This window comes from Oryctolagus cuniculus, chromosome 4 (assembly GCF_051225735.1).
Source record: "Oryctolagus cuniculus isolate XC-2025 breed Fujian yellow rabbit chromosome 4, ASM5122573v1, whole genome shotgun sequence".
Lineage (NCBI taxonomy): Eukaryota > Metazoa > Chordata > Mammalia > Lagomorpha > Leporidae > Oryctolagus > Oryctolagus cuniculus.
This window is the reverse complement of record NC_142870.1, coordinates 10,908,168-10,931,564: the sequence shown is the minus strand read 5'-3', so window position 1 is coordinate 10,931,564 and position 23,397 is coordinate 10,908,168. Positions and strand designations below refer to the sequence as shown.

Genomic DNA, 23,397 nt, shown 5'->3' with positions numbered 1-23,397 from the left:
GTCCCGGTCTGGGATCGGGCATAGTAGGAGTGCTCACTGCTACAGGCCTTCATGTCTTTTGGGCCCTTTCAGTGGACAGAGCTAGGGAATTCACATACACATCCATCTACTGATGCCCCTAATCTAAACCTGGACCAGAGGTTTCTTTTTTTGTTTTGAATTTATTTTTATTTGAGAAGCAGCTCCTAACTGCTGGTTCATTACCCTTGCTTGCAACAGCCGAAGCTGGGCCCTGAGCCAGGAACTAGGAATTCAGTCCAGGTCTCCCACATGAGTGGCAGGAACCCAATTAGTTGAGCCATCACTGCTGTCTCCCAGAGTCTGCATTGGCAGGAAGCGAAGTCAGGAGCTGGACCTGGGAAGCAGACCCTGGGACTCTGATGCGGGACACAGGTGTCCTAACCCAGAGACTGAACACCTTTCTCTACTCTGATTCTGTGTTCCTGTTCCCTTTCTCCAGCTGTGAGAAATTGGCTGTTATACTGATGTACTCTTTTTTTTTTTTTTTAAACCCAAACCCAATCTTGCAACTCCTTAGAATTAAAACAATTTTTGCATGTCTTGAAAGGTCTTCATTCTACCTTATATTTGAAAGTTTGGCCTGATGAAGGAATCTGTGTTAGAAAGCGGTTCCTTCAGAAATTTGGAAGAGTAAGACCGTGTTTTTCTAGCTTCTAGTCCCTGTGTTCCATAATTTCACAATCATGTACTTTGATAAAAATTTTTTTTTTCCTTTTTATCATTGTACTGGTCCCCAGGGTGCTCTTTGAACATGACTGCTCAGTTCTGGATTAGATTTTCTTTTTTGGGAGCCCCTTTTAGCTCTTGGACCTCCTGGATTGGTACACTTAGTTTTCCTAAGTCTTTTGTTTAAATTTTCATCTGTCCTATTCCAAGGGGAGTTTCCTAAAACTTAAAAAAAAAAACAAAATTTTTTTTCAGCTTTTTAATTCTAAGAACTCTTGTTCCCAGATTCTGCCTTGTGTTTAGTGTCTCGTGCATGTTGTGTGTTCTCAAGACAGTAGAGTCTTCTGTGTTATTTACCTCAAGCTCTGAAAGTTTATCAGAGAGTTCATGGAAGATGGAATTAAAAGATTAATTTGATGCAGAAAAATTATTGAAATCCATGCATATAAGGGATCTTCAAAAAGTTCATGGAAAATGTACATTATTAAACTGTGCATGGTTAAGATTTTTTTACAACAAAATAAATTCATATTTTCCCATGAACATTTTCCAGTATCTTCCGTTTTTTTCCCCTGTTGGTGTTGGTTTTTCTTGTTACAAGCAGACGGTTGTTGCTTAGCTGTTTGCTTGTATTTAGTACGCTGAGGGAGAAATGCTGTGGTGTTTGTGGGTGGAGCTTGTTGGCCTCCTCTTTTCTCTTTGTGGCTGGGTTGGTTGTCAGGTAAGTCCTGCAGCAACTTGGCCAAGTAGGGAATGAGCACAGGAGGGTCAGCATTCAATGTGCATGGTCCCCTTAATTCCTTCTTCAACACACCCCACTCAGAGCTGTGCCTGCGTCCTCTGATCTACAGACTTCCTGTTTTTTTTAAAGATTAGTTATGTGAAAGGCAGAGTTACAGAGAGAGAGGGAAGGAGAGGGAGAGAGAGAAGTCTTCCATCTGCTGGTTCACTCCCCAGATGGCTGCAACGACTGCAGCTGGGCTGATCAGGAGCCAGGAGCCAGGAGCTTCTTCTAGGCCTCCTTCGTGGGTGCAGAGGTGCAAGGACTTAGGCCATGGCAGAGAGCAGGCTTGGAAGTGGAGCAGCCAGGACTTGAACCGGTGTCTCTGGGATGCTGGCACTGCAGGCGGCAGCTTTACCCGCTACGCCACAGCGCCGACCCCAGACTTGCTGTTTTATCCATTCCAGAGAAGAAACCTTTAAATGTGCCTCTGGAGGTCCAGCTACTTTCAACCTTCTGTATTTATTTTAATCTCTTGCTTCACCCCAGTTTCAGAGGTGCCCACTGTTGCCAATTCTCAGATCTTTGGAGGAATTCTACAGTACCTATAGTTGGTTCTTGGTTTTCCTCATTGTTGACTCCCCCCCCCCCCCACTTCCTTCTGAAACTCCTATTGCTGCTGTCTCCTTTTTTTCTGCCATGTTCTTGTAGGGTTGTACCTCAGTTCTGCACAGTGTGTCCGTATATCAAAACATCACCTTGAATTTTCACAGTGTTTGTCAGTTACACCTCCATGAAGCGGGGGGACAGAACCCCTTTACAGTAGCTCTGGTAGGGTCCTAGGAGAGGGAGCATACCTCAGTGCTTAACGCCGAATTGCCCAGCTTGCCTGAAGTCCTAGTACCCACTCTTCAGCTAGTCTGGCCTTTGAAGGGTGAAATTCAGTGTTGCCCACTTCTGCCCTTTCTGAAAAGGCCATGTAGATGAACAGAAACAAAAGTTGAATCTTAGAAGAATTCTACTGAGCTCTTTGAGTGCAAAAAGTGAGTGTGTTCCAGCGGTAGAGGGGCCTCGGAAGCCTCAGAGTTGATTGTTTTGTACAACGCGTGAGTCCCTCCCATCAAAGCATTTTTATTGTGAAGTTTAATAACTTTTAAAAGTGTCACAGATGTACAATTTAGTGAATACAGTTGATTATCATTATTCACGGTAGTTCTAACGATTCACCTGCAACAGTGAATTAGTGAATATTGAATTCATGCCTCTTGGGCAAATACAGAGTTAGGGTCCTACAAGCTTATTTTTGTCAATAAGCTTGACTCATGCATATTTCTGGTTAAAGATGCCATATTTATTCATCTGCTTGATCCATTAACAATGAACTCAAGGCCTGAGAAAGGTTGTCTCACACATTTCCTCACAAAGGCACATCTTGTCTTTGTGCTTGGGCATGCTAGACGGTGCCTCTGCTGTACACTTAGGGGCCTGTTTTGGACAATGAAATCACCAACAAAAAGCTCACTAATGGAAAAAACATGGCACCAGTTGACTATAAAAAACACTACAATGGTCCGTACCATAAAGTAAAACAAAAGGACAAACTGCAGCTTTGTTCAAGATCATCTGGGAATGTGTGTGACAGGCAACGCCAAAAATGTAAACATGTACGTGTGTCTAATAGTGACTGTGAACGTGCGGGGGTGTTGGTTTTTTAGGTTTCGAATTTTAGCAAGTGGGCGATCTGCCCAATACAGATCCCACAAGTAATGAGAATCTGATTGTGAAGCAAACAGCCATGTGACCAGCACCTCCCCTCCCAAAAGATGCTCATTCCACCACTGCAAAGTTCTCATTTTAATTTTCTTATTTTCCCCAAATCTGTCTGACTTTCACTCCCCACGTTCTACTTCTGAGGTGTTACCTTTAATTTTAAGATTAATATATTCTTTTAAGTCTCAGAATCAGGCTTGACCACCTCCATTGTCTCGGGTGTTGTCATACTAGTTTGTTTTCTGGTGTTATAGCAAAACTGAGATTGGGTTTTTTGTTTATAAGAGGTTTATTTAGCTCACTGTTCTGCAGACTTGGAAACGCAAGGTTATTGCCCCAGTCTCTGCCTGGCGTCACCTGCTTGGTGAGGGTCTTCTTGGTGCCTCCTGTCCTGGGGAGACCCACCTAGGAAGCCAGAGAGGCCTTGCTTTCATGGCAAAGCCACTCCCATGGTGCAGCCCAGGCTGAGCTACCTGTCTTGCTCACTGCTCTCTGGATCCTTTAGCAAGCTTTGGCGTTTCGCTTACTCGCTGCCATAGTAACCAGGACTCCCGCCAGTCTTCCCATTTCCCGTCTCCTTTATTGCTTTAGAAGGGGGAAGGGAAAGATAGAAATGGATCCGGCAAGAGGATCGTGGACTTGGGACTGTCCTCAGAACAGCAGGCACGGATACCTGGATTTCGACGTTGTTTCCAGGTGACGGAGTGGTGGTTACCCCAGGTAACCACGTTGGTGGAGGACCCACCTCACTGTGAGAGAGGCGTGTGGCTCCCCAGGCACAGAAGACTGCTGCTCACCGCAGTTCAGCTGGACGGTGGACGGTGGTTCTTACCTTTGCTTGCACTGAGGGAGAGTTTAACAAACCACACTGTTCCAGGTTCTTGAAACCTAAGACCAATGAAATTGAAATATCTGAGAGTGAGATGTAGGCCTTTTTTAATAAGACAAACTTTTTAAATAAAAAGACAATGATGGAGACAGATAGGGAGAGAAACAGATCTTCCATAGGCTGATTCACTCCCCAAATGGCCACAGCAGCCAAGTCTGGTCGGGGCTGAAGGCAGGAGTCGGGAACTCCCCTGAGCCTCCAGCGTGCCGGCTGCTTTCCCAGGCACATGAGCAGGAAACTGGGTTAGAGGCGGAGTAGCTCAGGCCTCTTTGGTTTTAAAGCTCTCAGGTGGTTCCGTTGTGTGCTGAGGAACACTTTTTTTTTTTTTTCCTTGCCTTTGTCCTTTGCCAAGTCTTGAAAGGGATGATTGGTACGTACAAGTGAGCCCCAAACCTATCCTTAAGTGACATCTGAATGATAATTCTGTGGCTCAATGCCTCAGGAAAAAGTTGATTAAGGAACAAAATTCTATTATGGCTGGACAAAGACTTAATCTTAATTTAGGCTAATTAGCAACTAGGAAATTCATACATGTTTGGATCAGGACTTCCTTTTTGCTCTTCATAAGCTTTTTCATTTATGGCCTTTTTCCGCATGGGCTTGCAACAGGGACCCCTTGGATGGATAAATCTGGTTTATGACTTACAAGCGCTCTGCCTGCCTTGCAGTTGGTGTTAGTTTATCACTTGTCCTACTGACTTTCCTGTTTGCAAATCCAGCCATGCCTTGCTGCACTGCGAAGATGAACTGTGCCTGACTTACTCTTGGCCCCTTGTCCTGGAACAGTGTCATCTCTGCTGGGCTAAGTGATTGAGCTCTTGCTGCCCTGGGTCTTACCCTCCTTTCTTCCATTCTTCCCAGGGTTAATTTTCTCAAACCTTTTTCTCTTCTCTTCTGTTCTCCTCCTTCTCCTTCTCCTTCTTTTCTGTTCTCTCCCTTCCTTCCTTCTCTCCCTCCCTCCTTCCTTCCTTCCTTCCTTCTCTCTCTCTCATTCATTCATTCATTCAAAGGCAGAGTTACAGGGAGGCAGAGGCAGAGAGAGAGGTTTTCCATCTGCCGGTTCACTCCCCAGATGGCCACAATGACCAGAGTGGAGCCAATGCGGAGCCAGGAGCTTCTTCCAGGTCTCTCATGTGGGTGCAGGGACCCAAGGACTTGGGCCATCTTCCGCTGCTGTCCCAGGCCATAGCAGAGAGCTGGATTGGAAGTGGAGCAGCCGGGACTCGAACTAGTGCCCACATGGGATGCTTGCACTGCAGGTGATGGCTTTATCCACTGCACCACAGTCCAGGCCCCGTAATTTCATCACAACCAAAAGAGTACACTTTAATCTTGGATTTCGCAGGTCTCCAGAGTCGTTTGTCCTAGCTGCATGGCCACAGGAGGGGAAGCTCTGCTTGTTTTCCCCATCAACATGGATTCATTGGCTACTTGGTGTCAGGGCCAGACTCAGCCTTGTTCTGTCAACAACTCTGCTCTGATTCTAGGGGCTGTACTTTCTGAGCTCCCAACTTCTGGATTCCAGTATTCCTTCTGCTTCTTAAGAGACTATCCAGTTGTAACAGCAGGTGAGACTGGCAGTGCCAGCTTGCAAGGCTCTCTGAGTAACCTGAAATCCATCCTTCTCTGCCTCTGCTTGCTGTATTACTAAATCCTATATGATGGGGGGTCCGTGAACGAGTGTTACGGTGTGAATCCAAAATTCACCAACTAACACAGAGTTCACCAGTTCACTCTCTGAGGGTGATTGGCATAGAAGTGCAAGAGGAGACTGCTCTCAGTTTTAAAAAGGTGGGTTTTATTGGCTGCAGTTACAGCACAGTCCTCAGTTTCCCTTTGTGTGCTTATACTGTCCCCATCAAACGCAGAGCAGAGCAGTGCCAGGCTGGCTTTCCTCATGTAACTTGCCGCTCCGGGTCACTCCTTTCTCAGTGGGTGGGATTCTCTCTGCTTCCATTTAGAGGGGCAGCGTTTGATTCTTCTTTCTGGTCATAGAAAGCTGCGCATGGAATGGTCAGGACGTTCAGGGAATAGAAAAACATTGAGTTGAAGCCCGTTCGGATGTTGTTTTTCTCTGACGCCCTGAGGTTGGGGCCAGTGCTCAGACAGGAGCCGTCCCACGGGGAGGTGGACTTGTGTTCCCCACAGCCAGAGCCGCAGCTGTGTGGGCTGCACTGCCTGCAGGAGCAGCTCCTCTGGGACCGGGCTCTGTCACTTGATGTCACCTCGGACGTCTTCTAGACCCCTGCTGGGTTAATGGCTAGTGCTGCTATCAGTGCAGTACAGATTGTTGTAGGCTTGTTCCCTGCCAGGATTCCATGCATCAGTGAGGTGCCGTCGGCTGCCACTGCTCCTGACTGTGATGGATGGAGAACATCCAGTGTCTCTGAACAGGTCCAAGTGGCCTCGCGTCCGGCATGGGCTGGGTGCCTCTATCTCTGCCCCCAAAGACTTACAGCTCAGTTCCAGTGGTTGCCTGTGATGCCTGGGATGGTAGGGGCTGGTCACTTCTGGTGCGGTTCAAGTCCAGATTTCAGGATTCAGGATTGATTTGTGGACGATTCCGGTTTCCTGACTGGGACCTCCAGATACCCAACTGCTGTCACCTGTGTGGGAGGGAACAAAGCTGGCCATGCTCACACAGAGGCAAGGAGCCTTCCCAGGGGGGCTAAATCCCACCGGCGTGGGCCATGTTGGTTTCCTGCATTTCTCCCCCGGCTCCCAAATCGGCACCTGATTCCCGGTCCCCTCCCGAGTCTGTCGCACAATTTGTGTGAACGCTACAAGCCCATGAATAACTTGCAGCCTGCGCTGCTTCTCCCAGGTGGGATGTCCCTTCCCTTGTCTTTCCTCCCCGAGAGCCTCCTTCATTTGTTGCTTTCCACCTCCTTTCCCGAGTTTCTGCCTTTCGCCTCTGGGCTCTGAAAGTATCTGATGAGTTAGCGTTATTTCCGGAGTGTCATTATCAATGGCATTGTGTAGACCAGATTCTGGACTAAATTCCTGGAGGGCTGCACCTATCAGTGATTCAGACAGCTCGGCATAGAGAAGTGAGTTAAGGGTGAATGAAGAAGGGAAGTGGATCAATGAGAGGTCACTGGGTAAATCCCACCTGCAGCCTGTGGCACGGATGTTGTCCTGCAGGTGCAGAGCTCAGTGTGGGGCGTTGTCTGGGCTGAGACCGCTTCCCTTCCCCCAGTCCATCCCTGCCTGGCAGCGCTGGGAGACAGGGTTGTGAGAGAACAAGGCGGTTTCTTTAGGTCAGGGCTGAGGAACGTCATCCTGTGGGCTGTGTGAAACCTGTAACATCATTTGGTCTGGTCTTGCCAAGGCAGCCAGGTGCAACTTGAAATTAGATAACAATATTGCAGGCTAATTTTTAAGCTGATAATTGTGTGTGACCCATGCAAATAACCTTCGACAGAAGAAAGGTTCGTCCCTGTTGTGTTGGTCTATGTGGCAGGTACCCTCCTACCTGGCTTGGGCCAGTCCCCTGAAGACTGTGGTCCCTTCTGCCCAGGACTGTGTCAAATCCTTGGCCCAGAGACACTCTTTCTGCCTCTGGAAAGACTGTTTCTCAGGGTCTGGCTGAAGCCTATCTTCTGCATCCAAGCAGTCGGACGCAGTAGTGCCTTCTGTCTTGTCCATGTTCCAGCCTACCTTATATTAGTAACTCACACACAAGTCTTCCTGTGTGTGTCACATCCTTTTTAAGAGTAGGGGCTTTGTGTCTCATATCCCTGTGGCTGCTGATTTAGAGGTAGATGTCACAGTGTGTGGCTTGGGTATAATTTTTTTAAAGATTTATTTATTAATTTGAAAGGCAGAGTTGCAGAGAGAGAGATCTTCCATCCACTGTTTCACTCCCTAGGTGGCCACAATGGCTGAAGCTGTGCCAATTTGAAGCTAGGAGCCAGGAGTTACTTCCGGGTCTCCCACACGGGTACAGGGGCCCAAGGACTTAGGCCATCTTCTACTGCTTTCCCAGGCTAGAGCAGAGAGCTGGATTGAAAGTGGAGCAGCCGGCACTCGAACCAGCACCCATGTGGGATGCCAGCACTGCAGGCAGCTTTACCCACTACTCTACAGTACTGGCCAGGTATACTTTTCTTGAGAAAGACACTTGGAGAAGAATGTTTCCAGATACATTTTAAGTTGGGCTGTAAGACATGGTCGTTATTTGGCTGTTCTTGGTTCCCCTCAAATGACAGTTTCATGAGGTTTGACCTGTATTTCTGATTTCCACAGAATTTGGTATGCTCGTGAGAGAACAGTTTGCTCTCTTGCTCCATTTTCAGGTGTTTTATGTATAGATAAGTAACTCTGAAATGCACACACACACAGCTTTGTGCCATACAAGTTATTTTAAAATGCTCCCACTATAAAGATTTTTAGGTATTTCGCTCTTGTAACTATTTCTTATAAAATTATTTTATATAAGTTAGATACTAGATTTGTGAGTGCTTTTTACTTAATATAAACTTAGCATTTCTTAGGGTTCTGTAGCCTTAACAGCTATAGAACCCCTTAACAAGACTGAACTATGAATCTACTGTAGTTAACATTATTTTTTTTAAAAGGATTTACTAATTTGTTTGAAAGGCAGAGCAACAGAGGCAGAAAGACAGAGTTTGGCTTTCCATCGCTGGTTTTACTTCCTGAATGGCTGCGGCATCCAGGTCTGCGCCAGGTGGAAGTCAGGACTTGGGAAAACCATCCTGGTCTTTCCCGCATGGGTGGCAGGTGGCACCTGCCTTCCCAGGTACATTCGCAGGAAGCTGGATCACAAGTGGAGCAGCTAGGCTCAATGTTGTTGTTGCAAGTGGTGGCTGAACCAGCTGTGCCACAATGCCCACCACTAATCCAATGTTATTCATCCCACAGTAGGTTTTAAAAAGAAATGATTTTTCATTGCATTATGATATTTATGTCGGTTGGTGCCTGTATCTTCATGCTCCTTTAATTCTCCCCCATTTTCTTTGAAGTCTGCTAAATATTTGTTCAGCAATTACTCCATATTTGTTACAAAAGTTCTTTACATATTATTCATGGACAGAGTAGTAGAGAAGTTAAGTTTTTGAAAGTGTTTTCTCAAGGCCGGCGCTGTGGTGTAGCAGGTAAAGATGTGGTCTGCAATACCAGCATCCCATATGGGTGCCAGTTCAAGTCCTGGCTGCTCCACTTCCAATCCAGCTCTCTGCTGTGGCCTGGGAAAGCAGTGGAAGATGGCTCAAGTTCTTGGGCCCCTGCACCCATGTGGGAGACCCAGAAGAAGCTCCTGGCTCCTGGCTTTGGATTGGCACAACTCCAGCCGTTGTGGTCATCTGGGGAGTGGACTAGCAGAAGGAAGACCTCTCTCTCTCTCTCTCTGCCTCTCCTTCTCTCTCTGTGTAACTCTGACTTCAAAGTAAATAAATTAAAAAAAAAAGTTTTCTCTTTGACCTTTGAAAAGCCTGTTAAGTTTGATTTTCTAGTTACATGGTGTATAATATTCCACACAGGTAGGGAATCATGTTTGTGTATTTAGGCATCTCGATTTTCTTAGTTGTGTCTTTTTAGTTTAACAAAATATTCAAAGCTGGGTAATACTATAAAGGAAGAGAGTTTATTTAGTACAGTTTTGGAGGCTGAAAGTCCAAGATTATATGGCCCCATGGGCTTGGTTTTCACGGAGGGCCAAACAGCCGATGGCAGCAGGGTGGAAGCTCACGTGAGATGGAGAGAACGACTCGGGACAGAGAACTGGCGAGCCATTCGGGCTTTGACGGCAACTCCCCTGTGCGGGGACTAACTCAGGGCTCCATGAGAAACACCTTAATCCCTGCTGAGGGCAGAGCCCGGTGGGTGAGGACCAGGCCTCCAGCACGTGCACTTTTGGGGAACAAGTCGCTTGCCCATCATAGCATTTGTGTTCTAGATGTGACCTTAACAGAATTTTATTCTAACTTGAAAAGCGGCTTCTGTTGGTCATTTTTAAGCCTTAATTACCTAGATGGCTACAACTCTTGATTCAACAAATTGTGTGGCCGAGGGCTTTTCTCAAGTTGAAAATACTCGATCAAACGGCACCTGTGGAACTAGTTTGCTAGTTGGCCTTTGTGGTTGTCACAGGACAGGGCTGGTTCCTCACACCCTTTGTGGGAGGGTGTTTGTCTCTTCATTCTTCCCAGCTCTGCTGGGGACAGGATTGGTGCTGCTTGCCTTGCAGACCTGCTCTGATGTGGTGCAGAGATTTTGCTTTTCAAATTGCTGCGAGGATCTCAATGTAGAGTTTTCATGGACGTTCTCCTGTTTGAAATTTAAGCACCTGGGCCAACGTTGGGATGTAGCGAGTAAAACTGGTGCCTGTGACGCCGGCATCCCTTATGGGCACTGGTTTAATCCCGGCTGCTCCAGTTCCGATTCAGCTCCCTGCTAACGCACCTGGGAAAGCAACGGAGGATGGCCCAAGTGCATGGGGCCTTGCACCCACACCCACGTGGGAGACCCAGAGGAAGCTCCTGGCTCCTGACGTCAGCATGACCCAGCCCTGGTTGTTGCAGTCATTTGGGGAGTGAACCAACAAGATGTCCTTCCCCCTCTTCCTCTTTGTAACTCTGCCTCTCTGTGCCCTCCCTGAGGCCCACCCCCTCTTGGGGTTGTACAACTTACGTAAGGTGGGGAGAACAGGTGTAGGTAGATGGTGAATGCCATTAAATGTTGTGGAGTCTATATTTTTTTTAATAATCTGGTGGACTGGGAGGGTGTTACAGTACTAACTGGGTGCATATGAGCACCACTGGCTCAAAATGTCTTTGCTAGAATCTACCAGAAGACTTTGTTGACAAGTTTCTCCACTGGGTATTATTTTTTTTTTAAGAATTATTTTTATTTATTTGAAAGGCAGAGTTACAGAGAGAGGTAGAGCCAGAGAGAGAGGTCTTCCATTCCGCTGCTTCACTCCCCAGATGACTGCAACAGCCAGAGCTGAACTGAGCTGATCAGGAGCCAGGAGCTTCCTCTGGGTCTTCCTCGTGGGTACAGGGGCCCAAGGACTTGGGCCATCCTCCACTGCTTTCCCAGGCCAGAGCAGAGAGCTGGGTCGGAAGTGGAGCAGCCAGGTCTTGAACCCACACCCATATGGGATGCCGGCACTACAGGCGGTGGCTTTAATCCACTGCACCGCAGCGCTGGTCCCCTGGCCATTATTGTTTAATTAGATGAAATACTGGTCATTGACCAGAGTGTTGTGACAGTATCCCCATGAATTCTCAGCGTAACCCTACTGAACTTACCTGGAGGGCGCGTGGAGATGCCCACCCTTCTTCCTTTTGGTCTTTCTCCCTCTTTGTTCTTAGCAGAAGCTTTGACCATCAGATTCTCTAGACGGGTGGCTTTCAAATGTGGACGGAGGACCCCTGGGCTCCGCAGGGACTGTTTCAGGCAAATGATTTGGTAGAAGAGGAAACGGAGGCACATGTTTACAACCTATGAATTTTAGCAATTTATGCAGGATTGTGTAACTCAGTGAATTGGGACCAGGATCCTGTGTTCTTGGTTCCGGTCTGCATTCATTCATTATGGCTTTTCTATTTTTTTTTTTTAATTTTAATTTTTGTAGAGAGAGCGAGCACATGTCTCAAATGCCTGCGGTGGTAAAAGTAAAACACTTGGACCCAGTTACTTGAGCCATTATCTGCTCCCTCCCAGGGTGTGCGTTAGCAGGAAGCTGGAATGTGGAACAGAGCCGTACTCGATCCCGGGCATTCCAGTGTGGCTTGCAGGCATCTTGACTTGGGTCTCAACTGCGAGGCCAAATGCCTGCCCTGGCCTTTTTTTCCAGATGGACATTTTCAGCCTCAGTCTGTGCTGTGCCAAAAGCGTTTCGTTGACATGTGGCAGGTCGGAGGGAGAGTTAGGAGACCTGCTTGTAGGTGTGGGTGGGAGAAGCCCATAAGAAGCGCACACGAGTTCCCTTAGAACAGCTGGGATTAAGCAGTTCAGAGACCTTGTAAATGACTGTTATTTATTGGCAGCAAAATCATTTGCTTCCTATAAACCATATGCTGTCACAAATTGAACATTGTACCGGATTGAGCAGAACTGTGTTCTCTTTTCCCCTAAGACTAAGAATTTAGATTTCTAGATTTCCTAAATGAGCAAAGTTGAGGTTGGCAGCCCAGGTTGACTAGGTTAGGAACCTGGTACATGAAATGGTGAATTTCTGGAACCATTCTGAGCCCCGTGGAGAGTTGAACATTAGGTGACATCCCGTGTGTCTCCCCGATGGCCCATCCTGTGACCCTGCGTCTCTCTGCTTCAGTCAGTGGTCTCACCTCATGATTTTATTTGTAGTGCATTTTCTCATGAGCAAATGAAGGCCCTGCCAGCTTCCCCCAGCCCAACACAATGCAGAGTAGCTGTTAGCAGGGTAGTACATAGTTTAGGCCATAAACTCTGTCAGGTGAAGATCTGTCACTAGCATGAAAGTAGCTGTAGACAGCAAATGCATGGGTTAGCTGCGTTCCAATAAAACTTTATTTGCAAAGACAGGTAATAAACTGCCCCAAGGGCCCTCTTTTGATGCCCTGCTTTATTGTAAGTTAAAGTATACAGGACATGTTGAGCAATTCTAATAAGTATTTTTTTGCTTCTCCTTCCACCCTTTTAAAACCCGAGTAATTTGAAATTACAGTAAAATGAATGGTGTAGCACTTAAGCAGTCTACAGCTTTAACATACCAAAGTCGAAATGTGTTTCGGTATTTTCTTTAGTTACATTCTCGTTACATAGCCTTTTCCCCCTTTTTGGACAGATGTAAGAAGAAAGTCTTTGTAATTACACAAGTTCTTCAGAAAAGGATACTCCCTGTTTTGTACTGTAAACACTTAAGTTGGAATTTAAACAAGAGATGAGATATTGAGATATATTCCTTGTTAATAGGCAAAACTGAAATTAAAATTTATGATTTGAGTAATCAGAAGACTCTGATCAAGAAAGCTAGTTTTTTTTTTTTTAACTTTCCACATTTCTTCACTTGCATAGGTAGTCTGTGCATCCTGTGTTAGCTAATTGATGCAATGCCATGTCAAGAAACAGCTTCTTTAAGGAAATGAAATACCATCCTGCTGTTAATAATGAGGCTTCTGCTGAAATGTGGAAATGTTTTTGTGAACTAATGAAATGTGAGAATTTAGTCTCCATGTGCTTAAAACTGTGTTTCACACAGTCACGGGGAGAGGTTGCTGTAGGGTTTTTACCTTGTTAGCATTAATTGGCAGAGATTCTGGCCTCTATTCTTTTTTTTTTTTTTTTTTTTTTTTTTTTTTGACAGGCAGAGTGGACAGAGAGCGAGAGACAGAGAGAAAGGTCTTCCTTTGCCGTTGGTTCACCCCTCAATGGCCGCTGCGGCCGGCGCACCGCGCTGATCCGATGGCAGGAGCCAGGTACTTCTCCTGGTCTCCCATGGGGTGCAGGGCCCAAGCACTTGGGCCATCCTCCACTGCACTCCCTGGCCACAGCAGAGAGCTGGCCTGGAAGAGGGGCAACCGGGACAGAATCCGGCGCCCTGACCGGGACTAGAACCCGGTGTGCCGGCGCCGCAAGGCGGAGGATTAGCCTAGTGAGCCACGGCGCCAGCCCTGGCCTCTATTCTTAATTGCTTTCAGGAGGTTTCTGTTTTATCATATGGTTGGTTAAATATATAAATAAACATAAAATAAACATAAAATAACATTTCAGTGAGGACTTCTACCATCCTTAGTAGGCTACAATAGGAAATGAAAGTAATTTTCTTTCTAAGCTAATACTTTATGCATGTATAACATTTTAGCAATATTTTTCAGAAAATTTGTAAAATGGGAGTATAGTAGATTTTCTGTGGATACGAGAATGCCCACTGGGAACTTGTACCGCAGCTTTCTTTTCCTTTCACCCAAATGAGCCTTCTCCGTTGCCCCCTGCACTGCGGATCTGGTCAGTGCACACACACACACACACCCCCATGTCTGAGAAGTGCCCCTTGTCTTCGCCCGCGTGTAGGCCCCCTCCCATGGCCCCCCTGCCGCTTTTCCTTTAGTTGCCAAATGATGTCTCTCAGGCCCAATTCCAAATCTGTAAACCTTCTTGGCTTTTTATTGGGGGGTGAAGATATGTCACAATAAAACACTAGACCAAAATCTGGCATGCAGTAGCTAGAGCAGTAAGTCATAGCTGTCAGCATTGTTGTTACTTAAGAAATCCTGCATTTCATCCTCTTAACTGGTCTGCTTCCCTTTAACTCCTGACTTCCTCACGCCCTGTCTCTCCTAGGACGCTGTCGGACTGGCTCCCCCGAGCCCTGGTGCTTCCTCTGTCCCACCAGCGCTCTGTACCTCTGCCCATCTGCCTGCTGGCCCGTCTCGCTCTGTGCCTGTGCAGCCACACACTCTGGCTGTCTTTGTCTCCATCCTCTCCCCCTCGTCCTGGAGCCCGCCTGTTCCTTAGTGCCTGTGGCAGTGCGGGCTCTGGGTTTCCTTGTCCTGTTCCACTGCGTGCTCAGGCATCTGTTGTTGATCTCTTTCCTTCTTGTGCTCACTCAGTCGTCTCACATCTTGGGGCTTCAGGTAGCTTCTATGCAGATGTCTGTAAACGTGGATTTCCAATCCACCTGTTTTGAGTTCAAGGTTTACATCTTGAGAGGTCAACCTAGGGGAACTGTGGACATCATAGACTCAACATGTCCTAAACTCTCTCTCTCTCTTTTTTTTAAGATTTATGTATTTGAAAAGCAGAGAGAGAGGAGAGGGAGAGACATCTTCCATCTACTGATTCACTCCTTAAATAGCCGCAACAGCCAGGGCTGGGCCAGATTGAAGCCATGAGCCAGGAGCTCCATCCAGGTCTTCCACATGGGTGGCAGGGGCTCAAGCACTTGGACTATCTTGCACTGCTTTTCCAGTCACATTCGCAGGGAGCTGGATCAGAAGCAGCGTAGCAGGATGGCAGCCAGCACTATGATGGGGCTGCAGGCATTGTAAGCAGTGGCTTAACCTCTGCATCACAATGCCAGCCCCTCTTACTGTTCCCAGCAGGCTTCTTCAGCTATTTTTAAAGATCTGTTGATTTATTTGAAAGGTAGAGTTACAGAGAGAGAGAGAGAGAGAGAGGTCTTCCATCCACTTGTTCACTCCCCAAATGGCCACAAAGTCTGGAGCTGGGCCCATCCGGAGCCAGGAGCCAGGAGCTTCCTCCGCATCTCCCACGTGGGTGGGGGCGTGAGGACTTGAGCCTCTTCCACTGCTTTTCCAGGCCCATCAGCAGGGAGCTCTGCAGCTGTTCTTTAGCTGCGAGTGACAGTGCCGTCCTCCAACCACCAGACTCCGGTGCCGCCTTTGCCATGTCTCACCCTCGTTCTCCATGTGGCATTAGTTTTGAGTCTTTAGGTTTACCCTGGTAAAATACCTTTTCTTCCAACATTTCTTGAGCACACATATGCGTAGCAAGAGATCAACATGTTTTAAGTCTTCTCTCTGGGTGCCGGGGCTTTATATTGTTTGAATTTTGTTGTTTACAGTGGGCCTGCACTCACCAGCAGCTGTCCCCACCTTCCCTGGCCTGAGCTCCCCAGGCCACCGGCTCTCTGCTCACTGGGCTCTGCCTTTGCCTTGGCCCCTTTCTGCGGGGCTTTGCGGGTTTGTTCTTTGTGTTTCCAGTCGGGACTCTCAGGGCTCCTCCCCGACGAGCTGTCCTTCAGGAGGTCTTTCCCTTCGCTGCCTCGTTGCTGCCTCCCGTGGGCCCTCTGGTCTCTGACTCCTCCCCCGCCCTGCCTTCCGGCTCTCACGTGTGTGGCTGTGTGAAGCCTTTATTAGGTGTGAGTCCGGTGGGGATGCAGGTTGCATTATTTGCCCTTTTTAGTTATTGCCTCCCAGTTTTTCTTGGGGCACAACCCCTTTTCCCACTGGCTGTGGTTTTGGGGGGTGGTCTGCTGCGGTGTCCTCCTGGCAGGATGCTTTTGTCTGGACGTTGGAGGTTGATGGTGGGACACAGGGCTTGACCGTGGCGGCCGCTGCTCAGCCTGACGAGGTGCCCCGAAGAAGCCACTTGGTAGTTCCTGCCTCATCTCTGGAGCTGCGCTGCTCCCTCTCCCTAGCCTGGCTTTTCCGCCTTCCCTCTGCATCTGTGAGCATTCTCGTGTCTTTACCGTGAATGTCTCCCTTTGTGTTAGCCCACAGCACTTGCTGTTGCTTTTACCTGTGGTCCCTGCCAGCAGAGCTGTTCAGACGTTTGGACCTGATCAGGCTTGAGCATTCTGGTTCCTATATCAAATCTGATTTTTTTTTCTTTCTCTTTAAAAACGCAAACAAAAACCAGCCCGAGACGGCTGCTGCCCTGAAACGTACGATCCAAGCCCTGATGGACAGAGGCGCTGTAGTGAGGAACTTGGAAAACCTGGGCGAGCGCGCGCTTCCCTATAAGATCTTCACCCACAACCAGCGACACACTCGAGGCGGGTAAGTTTCTTCGTGCGCTGCTTGGAAACTGGCCGTGATTGGCTCCAAAAAGAACGGCATCTAATCCTAGAAGTTCGAATTGCGCAGTCAGATCCCTGTCGTCCAGGTCCGTACCCTGGAATGTTATGGTGCAGGTGGGCCGCAGTCGCGCTTGCCCTCGAGTGTCAGTTGAGCACAAACCCAGGCCGCGCTGGGAGCAGCAGGCTGGTCGTCACCCCGAGCATGTTCTCCTCTGGTCTTTAAAGCACCTCGGTGAATAGTGTGGGTGGTGTGCCGTCCACGGGCTCAGCGCGTCCTTTGTAAGGACGTAGGGTGCAGCTCATAAGCAGTGTGCAGAGCCAGAGCCCGAGCCCTGCCTACTCCAGGAAGGACTGTCCTGTGCTGGCATCTTGGCTCCCACGGCGTACAGCAGCTTCCTCAAGCATGTGCCAAAGACTTGGTGCCACTGGAAGAACTGTTTCTGTAGAGGTTCTCTGAGAACAATTAACAGGGTTGATTTGAAGCTTCTCTAGTCACGAGTGGTGTCTTTTTTATACCTGTGGTCTCTGGGCTTCCTGCTCGCCCAGTGGGAAAGTCTAGGAGTAGGAGACGGGGTCTGCCCTGGTTCTCGGTGGCACTAGGCCTGGAGCAAACAGTTAGCTCCCCTAATTCTGTCTGGCTGTGACCCCAAGTGCGTGTCCTTCCGTCTGCAGCATCGTGGGGATCAGACCTGTGGGTCTGGCCGTCTGTGTGCGGGTGCACACGTGGGATGGGCCTGCGTGGACTCCCACCACACACCCTGCTGCCAAGGTGCGGAAATTTCCTCTTGGAATCGCTTCACCTTGTTTGGAGCTGGGGTTGAGCTTCTGGAGAGCACCTGGGAGGGAGTCTGGGTGTTGCTAGGCAACAGGGTGGCTAGGCTCCTTCCAGGAGCATGACAACAACGGGGATGGGAAGTGTGTGTGAAGCATTTCTTTTTTAAACTTAACCACGAACGGGTCTGGCTTTGACAGCAGGGCTGTGAATCCTCTCCCCGTCTTGTTTAAAGAAGAGTGTGTAAGATCTGGCCAAGAATGATGAGCCGGGCTCTCGGGCAGAAGGCGCTGGCCAGGGAGAGGGGTCGGCTGCTTCGCTGGTGCGGTGCTTGCCGTGCGCGCAGTAGGACTGCTCCCTTCTGCCCTTTTTCTGAGCAGAGGGTTTGACTTTGTCGAGGGCCGGCATGACCAGTGTCCTGGAAGGTGCACGTGTGATGGGTGCCTGGGTGATTTCGCCGCCGCTGGCCTGGGGATCTCTCTGATTTTCAGGTGTGTGCAGTGCTGGGCTGTGTGTGGGTGCTGGGAGTTGCTGTTTCTCTTTATGGGTGGATTAAAGTCAGGTCCTGGAAGACTTGCCTGGAACTAAGAACTGCTGGCAGCACCAACCCAGAGCTCTGGATTTCCCACAAGGTTCCTGGACACTAAGGACCAAGTTGCACTCACTTAGTTCCTGCCAGTGGAAAACAACACTGCTTCTGGTTTGTTCCTTTCAGATCCTCAGCAAAGGAAAGGCAGCGTCTTAAAGTGTATTCCCTTGGTGGGGCCTCAGCAAGTTCACGGAAAATGGAATCAAGTGCAAAACATTTGTAGCTTTTTTGTAATTTGCATTTTCCACTAACTTTTTGAAGAGCTCTCATGCATGTCAGAAACAGACACAGAAAGGTGCTGGCCTGCTGCAGTGGGAGCGGTTTGTGTGTGTTTGAGATTTATTATGTATTTATTTGAAAGGCAGAGAGAAATCTTTGATTTCTCTGTTTCACTCCCCAAGTGGCCACAACAGCTAGGGCTGGACCAGGTCAAACCCAGGAGCCAGGTACTCATCTGGGTGTCCCACATAGGGAACAAGAACCCAAGTACTTGGGTCATTATCTGCTGTCTCCCAGGTACATTAACAGGAAGCTGGATCAGAAGCAGGGGCAGGGGTCAATCCCGGGCGTGCCGGTACAGCAAGTGGGTGTCCTGAGCGGCAGTTTAACCTGCAGTGCCACCGTACCCAGCCTGGGGTTCAGGTTTGAGCTTGTTTTTCTGCAGTGTTTCATATTTGTTTAGCCCATTATGTCCCATATATATATATATGACACCTGTTAAAAACTTAAACTGAACAATAAATATACCACTTTTGGTAACTTTGAAATAAATATTACGTGGTTGAAAGAGTTGCAGTATAGAGAACTGATCAAGGTGATGTTTTCCAAACTGTGGTCTCCGAAGCACTGATTTCTGCAGATGCCCCCCAACAACAGACAAACGAGGTGTGTGTGGTCTTTTAGAAGTGGGAAGCCTTGCAGGATCTGCTCCCTCCTGGAGGTCCCCCGCACACATCACACGTTTGCTGTTAGCTAGCAGTAGGTAGACACCCTTCAGTAAGATCCTTTCATTTGTCAATTTTGTTTCATCATGTTACCGGTTTTGTAACCCCCTTGAGTGTACTCTCTGGTGACGTGGGTCAATGAGGACCTGAGGGGCAGCGTGATGTGGATTGAGCTGGTCACAGATTCAAAATCCAGTGGTGTGTCCAGTGTCTGCATTGTGGGGCTTAAGGCTCGTCTCACATTTTCTCAGCTTCGGCCAGGGCCCCATGGTCGGTAAACCCACCCACGCTTGCACCGGGCATTTTGCCATTTGACTGATTCTTGACGTGCACTGCACAGGGCCAGAAAGGTGTTAGAGTTTTCCTAAGGGGCTTGCGTGCCAAGGTGTGCTAGATGCTGGGAAGGCTCACTTTACTGAAATGGTTACGAAGCAGCAGAATGGGTGTCAGTGATGCATTTAGCATTCAGAATTCTGGCTCTTTCTGAGCAGCCCTGGAGGCCCTAACATGTATTTGTAATTTTGGTGAGGCACTGACTTGGACCTTGGAACCACTCTTTAGCTAATGGAGTGACCTAGGTGCCCTTTGAGAATCCGCATCCCACTGTGGCACTGTGGGGTTACGCATTTATTGCTTGTGCATTTTATAGGAAGAAACCGTGTGCCCTGGGGTAGCTGTAGGTGTTAGGATAGTTCTTGGTCAGTGTCATGGTTCCAGGACTCAAGCCGTTGTGGTCTAATCAGGGACCAGCAAAGAGGGACAAGTGGAGGTGCCTGGCGCAGCAGGGCTAGCACGAGCCCAGGGCCGACAGCCAGGGGTCTGTCATGGTTACCTCCCAGCATATTGAGTGGCAGTTCTCCCATCCTCTCCCAGAGCACCCCCCTGCTGCACACGTGCCTGCAGAGGTTGGAAGAGTGGGTCCAGAGCGCTCGGGAGGAGAGACCTGCTGTAGGGTTAACCAGCAGGTCTTCTCAGGGGAATAGGGTAGACTTTGGAAGCAGTTCTTGGTGTTTATTATTATGTCAAGTCTATTACCAGTTAATGCCAAAGATAAAAATATAGGTATTCTATCCCAAATATTAATTTGGTCAGTCTCCACTCTAGAAGCTGGTTATGTTCCAGAAATTTGTGTGTAAGCCTGTTGTTTATAACTGAGAACCTACTTTCCTGTTGGAACAACTTGACGGTTGCTTCCCAGACTGGCCCACAGAAATGTACTTAAGGCATGATCCCTGACGGTCAGTAGGATTGGACGAGCATCTGTGTACAGTAAAGGACCTCTTGAAACTTAAAAATACTCTTCTGTGCTCCGCCTGGCAGCAGGGCACGACCTGGATCTGGGCACCCTCAGCAGGGGTGGGGCCGACATCTCAGACACCTGTCTGTGACTTTATCAGCACTGTTCTCCCAGAGAATCCTGCTCAGGTTCCTTGTCTCCCAGGTGATGTGAGTTTAGGAGCAGAAAGGAGTTGACTAGATTCCTCCAATACTGTTAATCTGCTGGCCTGGGGGTTCTGGTCTCTTGGACCCGCGTTCCCGATGGGGGCTTCCAGGCAGTGTCTGGAAACAATTGGTGCAAGTCCCAGGCTGGGCACTTAGAGGGCCTGGGAATCACTCCTGGCCCTGGATGTGGGTTCGTCTCTTTCAGGCCCCTTTGATGATCTCCCTGTCTTGATGCCCTTGTCAGCTCTGTGGGAAAGGCAGAGCGGGAGTGGAAAATTCTTCCCGTATCCCTGGCGTCTGAGAGGGGAGGCTGTCCCAGGTGCAGGAGGGAGCAGAGGAAGTAGATGCTCATTTAGGCCCTTGCTGGAAAGGGGGAGACCCTGTACTGTAGGCTCAGAAGCCCCACAGCCTCTGACTCGGTTGCTGCACGCAGCCTAAGGCTCCGTTTCCACTAGATGGGGCTGGACCGAGAGTGCGTTCTGGTGCGAGAGGGAGCTGCAGGAGAAGCTGCTCCGTGGCCTGCCCAGTGTGTGGGGCTTGGCTTGTTGAAAGGCTGCCTCCGACTGCTCTTGCCTCTGGTCTCACCAGGTCTGATTCACTGCAGTGAGCCCGGGCTGCCATCTGCACGCCCGCGCGTAAGAACTCACAAGGAGACCAGGGGTTCTTCTGCCCCTTCGGCCCCTTCTCCCCCGGTCCTCTCCTGCTTTAAAATTTGGATAGGGGTCAGCAGCAAAGACTTGCTGGCCTACATATAAGATGCCCTCTATTTACGGGTAAGCAGAATGATAAAAATAACTGGCTCAGTGGAATTTTACTGCCCTGCGCCCCGAGTGTCTGCAGCCTGCTCCGAGAGCCCTGGCACCCTCTCTGGAGGAGGCCGATCCGCCGGCTTTCCTGCCAGCCCGCAGGGGGGGCTTTGGTGGGTTTCAAGGAGGCTGCTGTGGCCTTGGGAGTGTCTTTGTAGTGGCAGGGCCCCTGCAGCAGGTTCCGAGTGCGTTAGAATGTACGAGACCCCACAGACAGCAAAAGAAATGGGGCTTCCCGTACAGGGGGGCCTCAGTTTCAAGGTGCTAATTCATCGCCTCAGCAAAGCCGGGATCTGGCGAGGTTTATCCGAGACAGTCTAGGAACTGGCGTCGCGCAGCTCTGTCTCCTGTCTTCTTAAACGCTCCAAGATGCTCCCTGGCTGCGCAGGCCTCCCCTCCCCCTCCCACCCCCACCTACCGGGAGCCACTGAAAGCTTCAGTGGAAATTTCCACTTGTCTGCTAGGGGGAAGGGGGAGGGTGCCTGAGAGAGAGACAAAGAATAGAACTCAAATCCAAGCAAGCTCCCGGCGTGGAAAGCCTGTAAACACAGGGTTAAGACGAGAGTGAAATACAAAAAGCAACATGAGCTTTACATCTTAGGGCCTCTGCGTCTCCTCTCTGCACGCCTGGGGGGCAGGCGGCCGTGGAGGCTGGCAGTCCAGGCAGTCCGCGCGCCCCGCGTGTGCCGGGTGAGAGGTGGTGGTAGGGCAGGACCCACAGGGGCAGGAGTGGCACGGGCGGTCCTGGGGCTTTTCGAATCTCCAGGAGGTTTCCATCATTGGGGTGCTGCACTTTGTCGTGTGAGAGGAGCACAAGGAAGTGTGGGGGACAGGTTCTGCTAGGAAGGAGCCCGCCATTCCTCCAGCTCTCCAACCCTGTGTGCCGTCGGAACACCTTTGTGTGCTGAACCTTTGCTGGCACCGCCCGGCCTTCTCTCTCAGCCTCAGTCATCTCCTTTAATGTTTGCAGGGCTGGTGCACATGAAAGTTACACACTTGTCGAGAAAAGACAGGCTCTCGGGTAGGGCTGCTGTGAGCCCTGTAGGTGAAGGGATTCTCTGATCAGAGCGAGCCTCTCAGTGTAGACACCGCTGGGCTTTGTGGTCGAGGCAGTGGTGACGCCCTCATCCACGCTGGGGGCCTGGAGCGCGTGGTTGAAGGTCCTGGAAGTGCGGTGAATAATCAGATACCAGGTAACTGAGCTGGGCCTCGCCCAGGGGACCCGTCTACCCATTGGTTCCATCGCTGAGGAGAGCGGGGAGCTGCGACTTGGAGAACTTGGTTTGTTTGCTCTTTCTCACTAGACTGTCAGCCCTGGGGTATGTCTGCACTCAGTGCCGTCGAATTCTGAGCCGTTCTAACTTGAGTGAGTTCATGGTGAGGGTGGAGATAAAGAGTCCACGTGTGTGGGAACTTCAGGTCTTGGGTTTTGATCCTGCCCTGCGTGGTGAGGACAGGAAGCAGCACTGCTCCCACGGCGTGGCTGTGGTGCCCTCTCTGTCCTCTCTGCCTCAGGACCAGCAGGAAGGTAGAGCGAAGGGCTCTCCAATTCCCGCAGGGACTCCGAGCGCCTCTCTGGCTCCTTCCTTGGGCTGTAGGCAGTGCGTGTGTGGAGTCCAAGCCCTTGTTCCTGTTTAAGGCGTCTCCTGGTCCTGTGCACGCCCTAGGAGATGGAGCACTACAGCATCAGAAGCTGCCCACACCCACGCTCCAAGGAGGGGCTTTTCTAAGCTCTCCCATCTTCACGTTTAAAAGCAGAGAGGCAGGGCTGTACCTGGTGCCCTCTCCCGCCTTGTGGGGAGCCTCATTTCATTCCTAAGGGCAGCAGTCAGCCAAGCCCGGAAGCCAGAAGCATGTGTCCGTGAGCGCCACGTCAGTGTCACAGACCCTGCACGCGTGGAGACTAGCTGAAGCTGGGATGCCCGGGTCTGTGCTCCACAGGAGCCCCGGCGGGACTCTCCTGACCCCAGGAGGATGAGGCTGTGTGTACCTCACCTCCTTAGCCTCCTCCTGGGGTTGGCCCACGGCAGATGCTCACTCACCGGTTACCAACACGCACTGGAAGCTGCAGGGACTCAGCCGAGGCCCTTCCCTGAGAAAGCCAGAAGGGCAGGTGCCCGTGTGCGTGGGCCCCAAGGCAGCTGAAGGCTGCGTCTGTCCCAGCCTTCAGCTGGGTTCCCTCGTGGTGGGGGCAGGACAGTCCGGTCCCCTGCAGGTGAGGTGGGGAGGTGAGAGGTTCAGCCTTCAGCCCAGAATGGTGAATACAGGCAGATTGGCCTATCTCTG

General features: G+C 49.7%; 1 protein-coding gene across 3 annotated transcripts in view; it reads left to right on the top strand.

The window, feature by feature from the left end:
* The window catches only part of MRPS6 (mitochondrial ribosomal protein S6), a 66,683-nt gene that overhangs the window by 35,389 nt on the left and 7,897 nt on the right, over positions 1-23,397 (top strand). For all 3 annotated transcript variants that reach the window (XM_070071862.2, XM_089331479.1, XM_070071861.2), the window contains exon 2: positions 16,398-16,537. In XM_070071862.2, the coding sequence (XP_069927963.1) occupies positions 16,398-16,537 (140 nt within the window). The remainder of the gene's footprint in view (positions 1-16,397; positions 16,538-23,397) is intronic.